Source organism: Chiloscyllium plagiosum, unplaced genomic scaffold (genome assembly GCF_037043375.1).
Source record: "Chiloscyllium plagiosum isolate Xiang-an unplaced genomic scaffold, Cpla_swu_hap1 HiC_scaffold_2, whole genome shotgun sequence".
NCBI lineage: Eukaryota > Metazoa > Chordata > Chondrichthyes > Orectolobiformes > Hemiscylliidae > Chiloscyllium > Chiloscyllium plagiosum.
In genome coordinates, this window is record NW_028270140.1 from 121,493,369 (window position 1) to 121,507,040 (window position 13,672).

The 13,672-nt window shown below is 41.1% G+C and overlaps 1 protein-coding gene across 1 annotated transcript; it reads left to right on the forward strand.

The window, feature by feature from the left end:
* The first annotated feature begins 548 nt into the window (after positions 1-548).
* On the forward strand, positions 549-6,498 carry LOC122558542 (proteinase-activated receptor 2). Its single transcript, XM_043707245.2, has 2 exons — positions 549-707; positions 4,843-6,498. Exons 1-2 carry the CDS (start codon positions 608-610, stop codon positions 5,925-5,927), a joined length of 1,185 nt encoding a protein of 394 aa, XP_043563180.1. The 5' UTR covers positions 549-607; the 3' UTR covers positions 5,928-6,498.
* Positions 6,499-13,672: the final 7,174 nt, after the last annotated feature.

A 13,672-nucleotide genomic window follows, 5' to 3' on the forward strand; every position in this document is an offset into this window, starting at 1 on the left:
CTTACTCTGTTTTCTTGGAATACCTCAATCTGATTCCCTTCCTCCTTAGCCGTCTCGGCTGGAAGTGACACAGCCGCAGCCTATCTCGTCTCTCTTTATTGAGAGAATTGCTCTGGCCAGGCGACATCATGACGAATCTATTCTTCACCCTTTCCAGTAGTTTTTTTTTAAAATGTGGAATGCAGGAGAAGATAACTTTTTTAATTGACAAGTGCAGACATGATTCTTATGTCTGAGATAAACATTGCTCCTCTGTTGTGTGTCACGGAAGTTCCCCCAGGGATGGGTGTTGTGTAAACTTTTTGCTCGCTTCTTGAAGCTGACTCATAAGCGACTGGATTGATACTATTTCAGGTGAGTATCAGTCTGGTTGGGGGCGTGGTGAGAGTGGGAGATTCCCATCTCCAGTTACACATACCCCGCCCCATTCGGCGATCTCTCAAATCAGATCTCTCCTTCGCTACAGCCCGGAGCGTCTGTCAATCACTCTGCAGGTAGGGAAAAGGGACGGCCCCCCTTTTCTACAAATAGCACAAGATATATAGGGTGGAGAAGGCGAAGTATTGCCAGAATTTGTTCCTGTTCAGTTGTGTAAGAGCGAAGAAGCATGGAGAAGATGACTGGAGTGGTGTTGGCGGTCTGGCTGTTGGCCTTGCCTATTTGCTGTGATAGTAAACCTGGCGCCAGTGAGCGGGGCTGCAAATCTGGTGAGAGGAATGTTCGCGTTGCTTGAGCGAGGGCCGGTGGCGGTGAGGTTAAATAAAGGGCAGACTTTGTTGCTTGGATTGCTCGGCTGTGAGTGGAGTATGGAAGCTGCGGTGGGTGTTCCCGGGTCAGACTAGAGGTTTTTGGTTGAATTCCCGCGTTAGAGTCTCAAGCTATTTTTAGTGTCTACAAGCGAATGCATTATCCTCCCTGCCCCGCTTCCAAGGCCTGCGTATCAGAATCGAGAAGGGTTTTTCCCACGTCCTGTTTTTTTTTTGGGGGGGGGGGGGGGGTGGAATAGCAGAGTAATGATCCACCACTCACTACCGATATTCCACATTTGAACGGAGATCAGTGGGTCACGATCGACAGTGATATGTTCTCTGACTTGTACCTGGGATTGCACTTTCTTGGGTAAAAGTGGGAAGAGAATGAGCATTGATTAGTGTAACAGCGGGAAACAGACCCTTCGGTCCAACCCGTCCATGCCGGCCTGATATCCCAACCCAGTCGAGTCTCACCTGCCAGCACCTGGCCCATGTCCCTCCAAACCCTTCCTATTCATTTACCCAACCAGATGCCTTTTAAATGTTGCGATTGTACTAGACTCCACTACTTCCTCTGGCAGCTCATGCCATACACTCACTACCCTCTGCGTGAAAAAGCTGCCCCTTAGGTCTCTTTTTTATATCTTTCCCCTTACACCCTAAACCTATGCCCCCTCCTTCTGGACTCTCCCACCACAAGGAGAGACTTTGTCTTGTTATCTTAAATTTTTTTTCTCCACGTCCCTTGCATTTTTAAAACATCCAGGGATTTGCATTACTTGCCGAGTACAAGATTAAGATTGGCGTTCTGACTGGTGGGAGATCTGAATGAAATCTTTTGGCTGTAGTGAAATTGTAAGCGTTTTTTTCCGAATGCCTGTTGTAATTTTGATCTTTAAAAATCTACCTACTGCTAGGAGACAGTCTAATATCAGGATGACTCGGGTTTCATCTGAGCCGATTTCACGTCCTTTAAAATATGCCCACAATTGGTACCACAGTTCAATCCAAGTCTCCTTCAAATCGATCAGACTAAATTCTGAAGAGAATGACAATGCCGTGCACGAATTGAACTCGTTTGGGTCATTGTGCGTTGTGGGATTAACACGGAAGGGGGTTACACTAATTGTCGTTTGGCCCATCTGCCTATGGTGTAAAGATTTAAGATCGAAATTTATTTCGGAACCAACTCTGTTTGACACCAAACACAAACCAGGGGTTTAGATTGGGGGAGGGGTGTGTGGATAGGATCGAAGGAAGCTCCCTCCAAGAGGGGGAGAGAGATTTAGGTTGGGCCTAAATCAGGGACAGCATTTACTGAGTTTCCTTGTCAGGCTGCTCGCACTTGGAAGTATTGGATCGCCAACACAGTTGCTTTATGGGTAAAATCTTGACTAAAGTGAAGATTTTCACTGCAATTTGATTTGAACAGATTTTACCAACGAGTTGTAAAAAATACTTCTAGCTCTGAAACGCATGGAATGATTTTTTTTAACGCCGAGAATATGTAATTGGAGTAAAATGCAGACAAATTTTCAAGCTCTAGGTTGCTGAGCCTCGACAGTTTCTGGTCGACCTGTGCAGAGATGTTGTTACAAAACTGGCTACGTGGTTGTAAATGAGTTTTGTATTTGAAGGTGTGCGTAATGTAACTATGGCGACACAAGGGTGTGGTTGAATTGTGATCTCGGGGGTAGTGTAGAACTACTACGTGCTGAGGAAGTTAGTCATAAGATTTTAAACTTACTTCGCTGGACGCTTTCAAATGGTTCTGCAAATCATATGACTTCTTAGCCCTTGAGAGAAATCTAAGTTTTTTTATTGCTACCAGTGGGAATGTGGAACAGCGGCTCGTAAAATCGGTATAGCACTTTTTTTACCCCAGCTGGATGGGGGAGGGGTGAACTGTGAACAGAACCATTCGACTTTCCCCTCCAATGTTTTCAGTTTCACCTCCATTATACATTAAGGCCATGCAGTTCGAGACAGAGAATTGGACTCAAAGGTGCATTTTAGTTGCAACACAGCAAAAGTAAGTGGTTAACTTCACTGTCACTAGGTTAGGATTGTATTTACTGGAGTTTAGAATGACGAAGTTGATGTGGAATCTGTAGAAACCTAAAATTCTAATGAGTCTTAAACAGCTTTTTAGATACAGGAAGCATGGTGAGGATTTCTGAACAGGGGCCATAGCTGAAGGGTAAGCAGACTTTTAGGACAGATCAGGAGAAACTTCTCCTCCACCCAGAGGGTGGTGAGTCTGTGCAATTCACTGCCACAAAGCAGTTTAGGTCAAACCATTGTGCTTTTCGAGCAGGCAATAATATGGATGAAGAGATTGAGATGTGGTGCAGTAGAGAGACTGGGTATCGAGCTCTGTGATAAGCTGTGATCATCTTGGATGGCAGCTGGTCAAATGGACTAATCTTGCCCCTTTTGTTTATAAGGTCTGTTTGTTTAGTGGATTGGTTAGTTTGGTTGATCTGAAATGCAGCGTGATGCCTTCAGTGGGTTCAAGTGACACAGGCTGGGGTTATTGTGGAGGATTTTCCGTCTTGACCTTTTCCCAGTCTTCTGAGCATGGTGACCCACTCATCCATTCACCACCAGTCATCTGTTGTGGAGAGAGTTGCACTCTGGCCTTGTAGGACTGTGGTGACTTTTCTCTCTCTTGATATAATCTTTTCAAATTGTGGCCCCAGCCCCACCCACTTCAACTGTTTTAACTACAAGCAATTTTAGTAGCCATTGCTCAGCTCGCAAAACCAAGTACTAATTGCCTAATGTAGTTCTTTAGAAATGTAATCAATCTCCAGGATTGCTCCCAACACTAAGATAGTAACTATTGTGAAAATACAAGTGGCTATGGCATGAATTTTCCAGAGACTGCACATTCTAGCATCAAGCAGCTATGGGTGACATAAAAGTGTGAGATTGTGGTCCATTTTCTGCATGAAAGGCACTGTATCTGTTCATGCGAGTTGCATATTAGTTGAATATACTTGTCTGCAGTACAATTTTGATGTGTTGAGTTGACTACAGTGGCAATTTGTTTAACAATCCAATATTGACACTACCATGAAACTTTTATATGGCTCATCCTCCCCAAAAGGAAAGTCAGTGTATCAATAAAAGCATAACATGCACTGGGCTGGATAAACTAAGATTGGGGGCCATTCAAGCTGCATGGTAGGTGCTCCCAAGGGTTTCTGCAGTGCTGGAGTTCTGTAGTGGGCCCTGCTAGGATTGTAGTCAGACTCAGGAAGAATGCTTGATGGAACAATGCTTATTTTAGGGCATGGTTAGGGTAACATTGGGTTCATGGAACACTAGAAATGTAATTGACATTTGTACTGTTCAACTCTTGGAAATAAATAATCATGGATGGTAAAGTGGGAGATGCTCTATATTAGATGCCCCTGGCTAAAATCTGAGCAGGTGCATGTCATCCATCTCATGTCTTCACTGGCTGTACTACTTTTGACAGATCTTGTAAAGCACAATCACAAACATTTGTGTTCTGCTTTGTCTTGTCATTTTATTGCACTAAGATTCAAGTATACTGTCATGATGTATGACCATGTGAATCTTGGCATCTAGAGTGTGCTGAACAATAATACATCTTCCATCTGAATTCCCAGTTGATTGTGTTAAGTATTTAATGCATCAAACAATACAACACTAATGTTTTCCAAAGGGAGAATAAAACACTTGAGGCTATGTTTTAGTGTGACAGTTTGTATATTAACATATCTCAATTGTTTCAGGCAGTGCTTACTTCACTATTCAAATACATTACATTATTACTTAATTTAGTGGGAGCCTTATGAAACTTCGTAAACATGTTAAATGCTTTCCTTCAATTATGTAGTTGAGCAATCATTACTAATGACCTTGTTTCCCATCTCTTTTTTTATTGCACATCTTGCAATATAAGAATGGGAATGGAATTTTTTAATTCAGAAGGTAACATCATGATGTGGGTCTTTCTCCTAATATCATGTGGCCCTGTTTTACTAAGTGGCAAATACAAACCAGAATCATATTTTACTGTGTAGCTAATTAAACATTCTTTTTTTTTCCATTCTAGCCTCTCAACGAAGCTTTATTGGCATACAAACCAACGACAGCAACTGTGGTTCCGGTTTCAAAGTTAATGAATTTGCTGAATCAGTACTGACCAGTGGATTGACTACAGTCTTCTTGCCTTTGGTTTACATTATTGTGTTCATCATTGGTTTGCCTGTGAATGCTATGGCACTGTGGGTTTTTATCTATCGAACCAAAATGAAACACCCTGCAGCAATTTACATGGCTAATTTGGCTTTGGCAGATCTTCTGTTCATTATTTGGTTCCCATTGAAAATTTCCTATCACCTAAATGGCAACAATTGGACGTATGGAGAAGGACTATGCAAGGTGCTAGTGGTTTTCTTCTATGGAAACATGTACTGTTCAATTCTGTTCATGACCTGCCTCAGTGTTCAAAGATATTGGGTTGTTGTAAATCCAATATCTCAAACAAGGAGAAAGACACACATTGCTTATGGTGTATCTATTTTTATTTGGATAATGATTATATTGGGGACAATGCCATTGTATTTAAATATTCAGCAAACTGTCAAAATTGTCAATCTTGATATAACAACCTGTCATGATGTGCTACCTGAAGAGCAATTGGCCTCAAGCATGTTTGACTATTTTCTGTCTCTGGCTATTGGCGTATACTTCTTTCCAGCATTACTGACAGTAACTGCTTACGTATTGATGATCAAAACATTGAAAGCCTCCAGTAATGAAGATAGCATTGGGAAAAGCCGCAAGAGAGCAATTGAGTTGATTATTACTGTTCTCATCATGTATTTAGTTTGCTTTACTCCTAGTAATATTATACTTGTTGTTCACTATTCTCTTCTAAAACATGGGAATGACAATGTTTATGCTTTCTATATTGTAAGTCTTTGCCTGTCAACCATTAATAGTTGCATTGATCCCTTTGTCTATTACTTTGTTTCCAAAGACTTCAGAGATCATGTTAAAAATACACTGCGGTGTCGTAGTGTGAGGACAGTTAGAAGCATCCAGGCTTCCTTTGCATCTAAGAAACAATCAAAAAGATCTGGTTCTTATACTTCTGCCAGTAAAATTACCACCACTTCAACAACCAACTGTTGACTGTTAGTGTGAATCCATAGTTTCTCAATTTCTCAAATCCATTGTTTAGCTTTATGGAAAAAGCTAAAGCTGAATTACTTGAGTAAATTTGGCCACTTTTTAAGTATTGTTGGTCATATCTTGCAGTATTTATTCCTGTTCAAGAGCACTGTTTGCACAATTGCTGAACAACACAATGGTTGCTGACTTATAATATGGGAACCAAACAATTATTCTATTGTATTTTACTTTAGTGTAAATATTAATGGTCCTACATATTTAACTATTTCAAGTTTAATCCTTTTTTAAATATTGTCAGATGAGAACACCTTTGTTTTCACCTTTTAAACATGTATATAACTGCCATACTGTGACTTTTGTTTTAAGATCGAATGCATTAAGTTGGTATCTGTGAACCTGTCTATAATTGGAGGAGACAAAAGATTTAAATGGAGGAAAGGGTACACAGATCTTAATAGCTATTAAGAATGTTTTTAAAAAAAATTCAGTAAAATATTGAATCTTCTCAGGTGTGTTCAATGCTGTGAATGATGCATTTGTATTGAATAAACATTTTTAGAAAATTTTTAAATTTGATTTTGGTTTTTATTTATCTACCAATAAATCTCTCTTCAGATTCTGTGACAAGCTAAGACCTGTCTCCAGTAATCAGGTTAAATTTGACAAACTGCAAGATTTAAAGGGTATTGTGCTAACCTAATGCTGCAAAGTAATCCAAGATAAACAGACCATTTCTCATTTAAACCTGCGTTACTGAATGAAACCAATATATGGAACTGAATTCACATGGAGCCAAAATCTGACTTTTTTAAAAAAAACATAATCCCCAAAGTACAGAAACGTTAAGGATGCCCTCTGTTTTAACCATAGTTTTTCTTTGACTGGCGCTCTTGCCCTTTTTCATGGAATCCCAACAGGCCCATTAAGTCCACACATTTTTTTATAGATATTTTTATTAGAAATTTAACATTTTTACAAGTTTACAAAAATAAACAAAACTCTCAGATATAAACATTGATATACAATTAGCTCAAATATACAATAGCCAAAATTTGACAAAAAAAAACAAAACAACAAAAAAAAACAAACAGACAAAACTCAACTATCTACTAATCTAACCTACAACTAACCAGGGTGTATATTTAAGTCTCTTACATGCTCGGGATGTGTTAACATCAGATATGATAAAACCCGTATTCGTGCGGGATTCCTCCCCCGAGGGGCCGCGGACCAGCCAGGTCTGTAGTCTCAATTAAATAAAAGCCCTTGTTAGGATAGCCGAAATATCTGTATTTATGTAATTCAAAAAGGGCTGCCATATTTTATAAAATAATTCGGTCTTTCGGTGCACCATATTTGTAAGGAAGTCAAGGGGAATACATTCCATAATTAGTCTGTGCCAATTTGAAAGTCCAGGGGGGCCCTCCGCCACCCAGTTCATCAAAATATTTTTCCTTGCACAGAAAGAAAGAATAGAAAATAGTCTCTTCCCGTACGTGTCCAGGGAGGGAAAGTTCGAAAAGCCCAAGAGGAGAGATACGGGGTCCACTTTTATTTCCGTTCCTAAAATTTCTGTCAGGGTACTTGCTACTTTAGTCCAATATCCACGGATCTTATGACAGGTCCATAAGCAATGTACAAGAGTGCCCACCTCTATTTTGCATTTAGGACACATTGGAGATGCTCCTGCCTTAAATTTTGCCAATCGAACCGGTGCTATATGGGCCCTATGAAGTATCTTCAGCTGGATAGCCTGGGTTCTGTTACAAATAGTAATTCTTCTAGCATTTTCCCAGATATCATTCCACGTTTCTGTGGAGATTTCTAGTCCCAGATCCTGATCCCATGTTTTAAGCAGATTATCCATATCTCCCGATACTTCATGTAGCAAATGATAAATATTACTGACAGAAGATACCCCCACTGGTCGTAGGACACTACATTCTCTATCGGATTTATAAAGACTATCTAATAACGTAGTCTTCTTCTGTATAAAATCTCGAATTTGGAAGTATCGAAAGAGGTCTCCATTGGGTAATCCGAATTTCTGACGCAGCTGTCCGAAAGACATCAGGACCCCATCTTTAAATAAATCCCCGAGACATGAGATACCCTTGGCTCTCCAGAGTTTAAAAGTGGCATCTGTTAACCCCGGTTGGAATCCCCATGCTCCCACTATCGGTGCATAGGGGGATGTTTTATGTGAATTACCCTCATTTTGCCGCATTATATTCCAAGCCTTGATTGTATTCAGTATTATAGGGTTTTTACAGTGATCTGTAATGATTTTCCTCTTGTCTGAGAATAAAAGGTTAATAAGTGGGTATTTTACTTGAGAAGCCTCGATGTCCAACCAGATTGATTGTGGATCAGACAAGACCCAATCAGCTATATAACTTAATAGGGAACTTAATTGATATTTCCTAAAATCTGGGAAGTCCAATCCACCCCTTGCCTGTGGAAGCTGTAGCTTCTTCAGCTTAATGAGGGGCCGCCTATGGTTCCAGATAAAGGAACTCAGCCAGCCGTATAATTTACATAAAGCTGTCCTCGGCAGCATCACCGGAAGCATTCTCATAGGATATAGGAGACGGGGCAGGATATTCATTTTGATTAATGCTATTCTACCCAGCCAGGAAATTGGCAGGTCTCCCCATCGCTGGAGGTCCTGCCTTATCCTTTCCAATAAATACACAAAATTAGCCTTATACAACTGACCAAATACTGGAGTAATAAAAATGCCTAAATATAAGAAACCCTCCAGGGACCAGCGAAAGGGAAAAAGGGAACCGTCCGCTAAGCGGGGTATCACAGCAAGGCCACCCATTGGCATAGCTTCCGATTTTGAAAAATTAATTTTATAGCCTGAGAATGCACTAAATGTATTAATAACTTGGATTAAGCGAGGTATGGACATCAAAGGATTACTGAGGAATAGAAGAACATCATCTGCATAAAGGGTAATTTTATGTTTACCTGTACCAATCCTTGGGGCCACTATATTAGGATCAGCTCGTATAGCTTCTGCTAGTGGTTCAATTATTAGCGTGAATAACAATGGCGAGAGGGGACATCCCTGACGGCAGCCCCTACCCACACTGAAGCTATCCGAGCCTAATCCATTGGTAACCACAACTGCTTTGGGATCACTATACAATGTTGAGATCCATTTGGTAAACACCTGTCCAACACCAAACCTCTCCAATGTGTAAAACAAATATGACCATTCGACCCTATCAAATGCCTTTTCCGCGTCTAATGAAACCACTACTCCTGGTATCTTTCCCTGATGACAAGCTTGAATCATATTCAGAGCCCTTCTAACATTATTGGATGATCTACGGCCCTTAATAAACCCCGTCTGATCCTCCTTTATAATATGTGGCAGTATCCTTTCTAATCTCAGTGCTAACGTTTTAGAGAGGATTTTAAAATCTACATTTAGCAAGGATATTGGTCTGTATGATGTACAATCTTCTGGGTCCTTTCCTTTTTTGAGGATAAGAGAGATATTTGCCTCTTTCAGCGAAGGCGGGAGACAGCCCTGACTATATGCATAGTTATACATGTCCATAAGTGGACCAACCAGTATTTCTGTAAATTCTTTATAGAATTCAGCTTGAAAGCCATCTGGGCCCGGCGTCTTACCATTTTGAAGGTGCCTAATTGCATCAACTATTTCTTGGGGTGTAAGAGGAGCATTTAGGACCGATACTTGTTCCGGAGTTAGGTCTGGAAAAGTCAAATTTTTAAAAAATGACTGCATCCTCTTCGCCCTATCTTCACAATCCTGTGATTTATATAACTCAGAATAGAATTTTCTAAAGGTCGCATTAATCTTTTTATGATCATGAGTCAAAATACCCGTACTTTCCTTGATAGACATAATAGTCTGAGGGGCCTTTTTTTTCTTTGCAAGAAATGCTAAGTATCTACCCGGTTTGTCGCCATATTCATATAATCTTTGCTTTGCAAATAATATTTCCCTCTTAGCCGTTTGAGTAAGTGTAGTATTTAGAGCTGTCCTAAGAGCTGTAATCCTTTGCAATTTAATAATAGAGGGTCTATCAGTGTATGCTGTTTCAGCCGCTTTTAAGCGGGCTTCAAGCAAACGCTGTTGTTCTCCTTTTAATTTCTTCTGGGTCGCTGAGTAGGAGATGATCAAGCCTCGCGTGTAAGCTTTGATGGTCTCCCACATCATTGACGGGTTGCTAGCTGTACCTGAATTAATTTCTAAAAAAGTTTTAAATTCTTGAGAGAAGTACTTTACAAATTTACTATCTTTCATTAAGAAGGGGTCCATACGCCAATGCCGAGGGGATGTCCCACTGTTCCTCGCCTTAGTTTCCATATATACAGCAGCATGGTCAGAAATTGCTATATTACCTATTTTACAGGATGATATGGAATTTAAAAAAATTGAGGGGGCAAAAAACATATCAATTCTGGTATGACATTTATGTGGATTAGAGTAGAAAGAAAAATCTCTACCCTGTGGATGAAGACATCTCCATACATCTACTAATCCTAATTCTTTGTTCAGATCCATCAATTGTCTAGATCTGGGAGATACTCCTGCAGTACTCTTGGGAATCCTGTCTATTTCCGGATCCATAATACAATTAAAGTCTCCCCCTATAATTATATGACGGGCATCAAAAGCCATCAATTTTGAGAAGGCTTCCGTTATAAATTTAAAGGGGTGTGCCGGGGGGCAGTACAAATTTAAAATCCCATATTCCTCTCCATTTATGAGAGCTTTAATCAAGATATATCGTCCAGATTTGTCTTTTATCTGCTTTAGGATTTTGAAAGGGAAATTCTTCCGAACAAGAATAACAACTCCCCTGCTTTTTGAGCTAAAAGAAGAAAAAAAGGCCTGATCAAATCCGCCCTATCGTAATTTCAAGTGTTCTTTATCTGACAGATGCGTCTCCTGTAGGAGAGCTATATCAACTCTTTCCTTCTTAAGATTTGATAATATTTTCTTCCTTTTAGGTGGCGAATTACTCCCTTTGACATTCCAGGTGCACCACTTAACCGATTGATCAACCATAATCCTCTGGGCCAATCCGAGACCCCTCGGGAGGGGGAACCCTATCCAGAACATCCCGAGCATGGAACATGTAAAATTTACAAAAATAAACCCTCTTTAATACACCCACAACAATACAGTAAAAAACTATTTCTAAATAAAAAAAATATAAAACGTATCTAAGTGGAGACTTTCCCCCTTGTTCCCAGGGGGCATCACTTCCTCTCCAAAAATCCCTCATATCCTCTCCCAACCAATGCCCCACCCTTGACCCAGGCACTCCTCAATAAAGTGAGGAAAATTCAAATATAATACAAAGCTAGAGTTAACAGTGAGCACCCCACCCCCACCCCTACCAACACCTGGGTATATTTGGTAATGTTAATACCATATATAAACATATAACTATAAAATTACCAGTTCAACAAATAATAATTAAATATGATAATACAAAATAACGAAGGGAAAAACAACCCCGCTCCTAAAGACAGAGGTAAAATCGAATAAGGTAACCACCTCCCCCCACCAACATTAACCAAATCCCCCAGCTTATATATACATATATATACATACACATACATATATATATATATATATACATACATACACACACACACACACATATACATACACCCCTCATATATACATAAAATAATAACAGAAAACAACTCCAAGGAGGGGGGGGGGAGAAAATCAAATCCCTCCCCCCACCCCCCATAATAATATTAAGCAATAAGGTAAGAAAAAAAAAGGGAGGGGATATAAACCAAAACGGGGGGGGAAGGCAGACCAACATCCATTATGTCCTACAGTTTATCTAAGAGAGTCCAAGAATTCCTTAGCCTTTTCTGGTGATCCAAAGTTATATACGGATCCTTCATGGTTAAAGCGTAACATCGCTGGGTAGCGTAAGGAGTACTGTACATTTAAGTCCCTTAAACGCTTCTTCGCCTCGTCGAATGCCTTCCTCTTTCGAACCAGAGCCGGGGAAAAGTCCTGAAATAGCATGATCTTGGATCCTTTGTAGATCATAGCTTGGGGGTCTTTTCCGAGATTTCTAGAGGCTTCTAGGAGTATCTGCCTCTCCCTGTAGCTCTGCAGCCAGAACAGGACCGGGCGTGGGCGCTGGTTCGAGCCAGGCCCGCGTATTGCGACCCGGTAGGCCCATTCCACCCTTACCTGGCCTGATCCAGCTTGCAGATTTAAAAGTTGTGGCAGCCACTGCTCCAGGAATGCTGTAAGCTTGCCTTCCTCTTCCTGCTCGGGAAGGCCCAGCAAACGAATATTTTTTCGACGACCTCGATTATCGAGGTCGTCAATATGATTTTCCAAGGTCCGGACTCGCTGCTCGAGAGTCCGGACCTGATCCACGGCCGATTGAGCGGTTGTCTCCGAGGTCGCGGCCTTTAGCTCCGCCCCTCCGACTCGGCGTTGAATTTCTTCAATTTCACGGTTGTGCTTCTGCAGCGCGGCCGAGAGCGACTCCCAACGATTCCTGGATTCGACGATAAAGGCATCAATCTTCGAGTCAAGCTTGGAAAGCATTTCTGCAAGGCTTGTTACTGTTGGTAAGTCCCCCGGGGCGGCTGTGGACGCCTCTGCTGCAGCTGGAGAGTGTGGGGGAGGGGTTCCTGCTTGCTGAGAGCTGCGGGCTCCCTTCCCTTTAGTCATTTTAACTTAGGATAAAGTTGCTTAAATGTAATATTACACCACTAATTCAGTTACTAAACTATTATAAATGATTTATAAATGATTTGGTGAGCTTGGTAGGGGGTAGGTGACCCACTGTGCCCAAGTCTTTGGAGGAGCACTATAGACTCAGTCTTACTGGGTCGCCGCCATCTTGGATCCCCCAAGTCCACACTCTTACTCTGAAGAGTAACTCATTCCCCTACCCTAGTACTCTACATTTACCCCTGACTAATGCACCAAACCTACACAGCCCTGAACACTGGGCAAGAGAGCATAGCCAATTGACTTAACCTGCACATCTTTTTGGATTGTGGGAGGAAACCAGAGCACCTGGAGGAAATCCACACAGACACTGGAAGACTGCAAGCTCCACACGGTTGCCCAAGGCTAGAAACAAACTCTGGTTCCTGGCACTGTGAGGCAGCAGTGCTTGCCACTGTGCTTTCTCTGAATCAGAAGATTTACAGGACTTGAACCTGGAAAAATTCAAGGCTAACAACATTTTTGACCTGAAGCATAATAGTCTTTTGGGCACTTGCTTTTTAAATCTTGCAGTTTGTCAAATTTAACCTGCCCCTTTTTTTTAATGGACATATTATCTCCTGGCTGCCTTTTCCTAAGAAGGCAAGGATGTTAGCTCTGGTATCCTGGTTAATGTTAATTACTGCACATTTTACCATCTGGTGATCATGACCATAGCTGTGGAAGCCTGCTGGTCACAAAACTGACTGCAACATTTCTATAGTGGTATCCTAGTTCCAAACATCTTCAATGGTACATCAATGACCCAAACACAAGATCAGAAGTGGGGATGATCATGTCATGTCCAGTACCATTTGCAGTTACTAATACTGAAGGCTGGGTCAAGAAGCATACTCAAAGCAGTGCTAGAGTCTTGATAGTTGAGGGTTATGGGCAATGTGTAGGAAAGGAGTTGATACATGATCAGCTAAGATTTTTATCAAATGGCCTATGTTTGGGCTGCTGTGAATTATCATTATCAGACCTGAATAATGTC

Bases quoted from the DNA above. Each gene is read 5' to 3' on its own strand.
- LOC122558542 (XM_043707245.2), top strand. From the start codon at position 608: ATGGAGAAGATGACTGGAGTGGTGTTGGCGGTCTGGCTGTTGGCCTTG. The intron at 708-4,842 runs GTGAGAGGAATG...TTTCCATTCTAG, and splicing joins TGAGCGGGGCTGCAAATCTG to CCTCTCAACGAAGCTTTATT.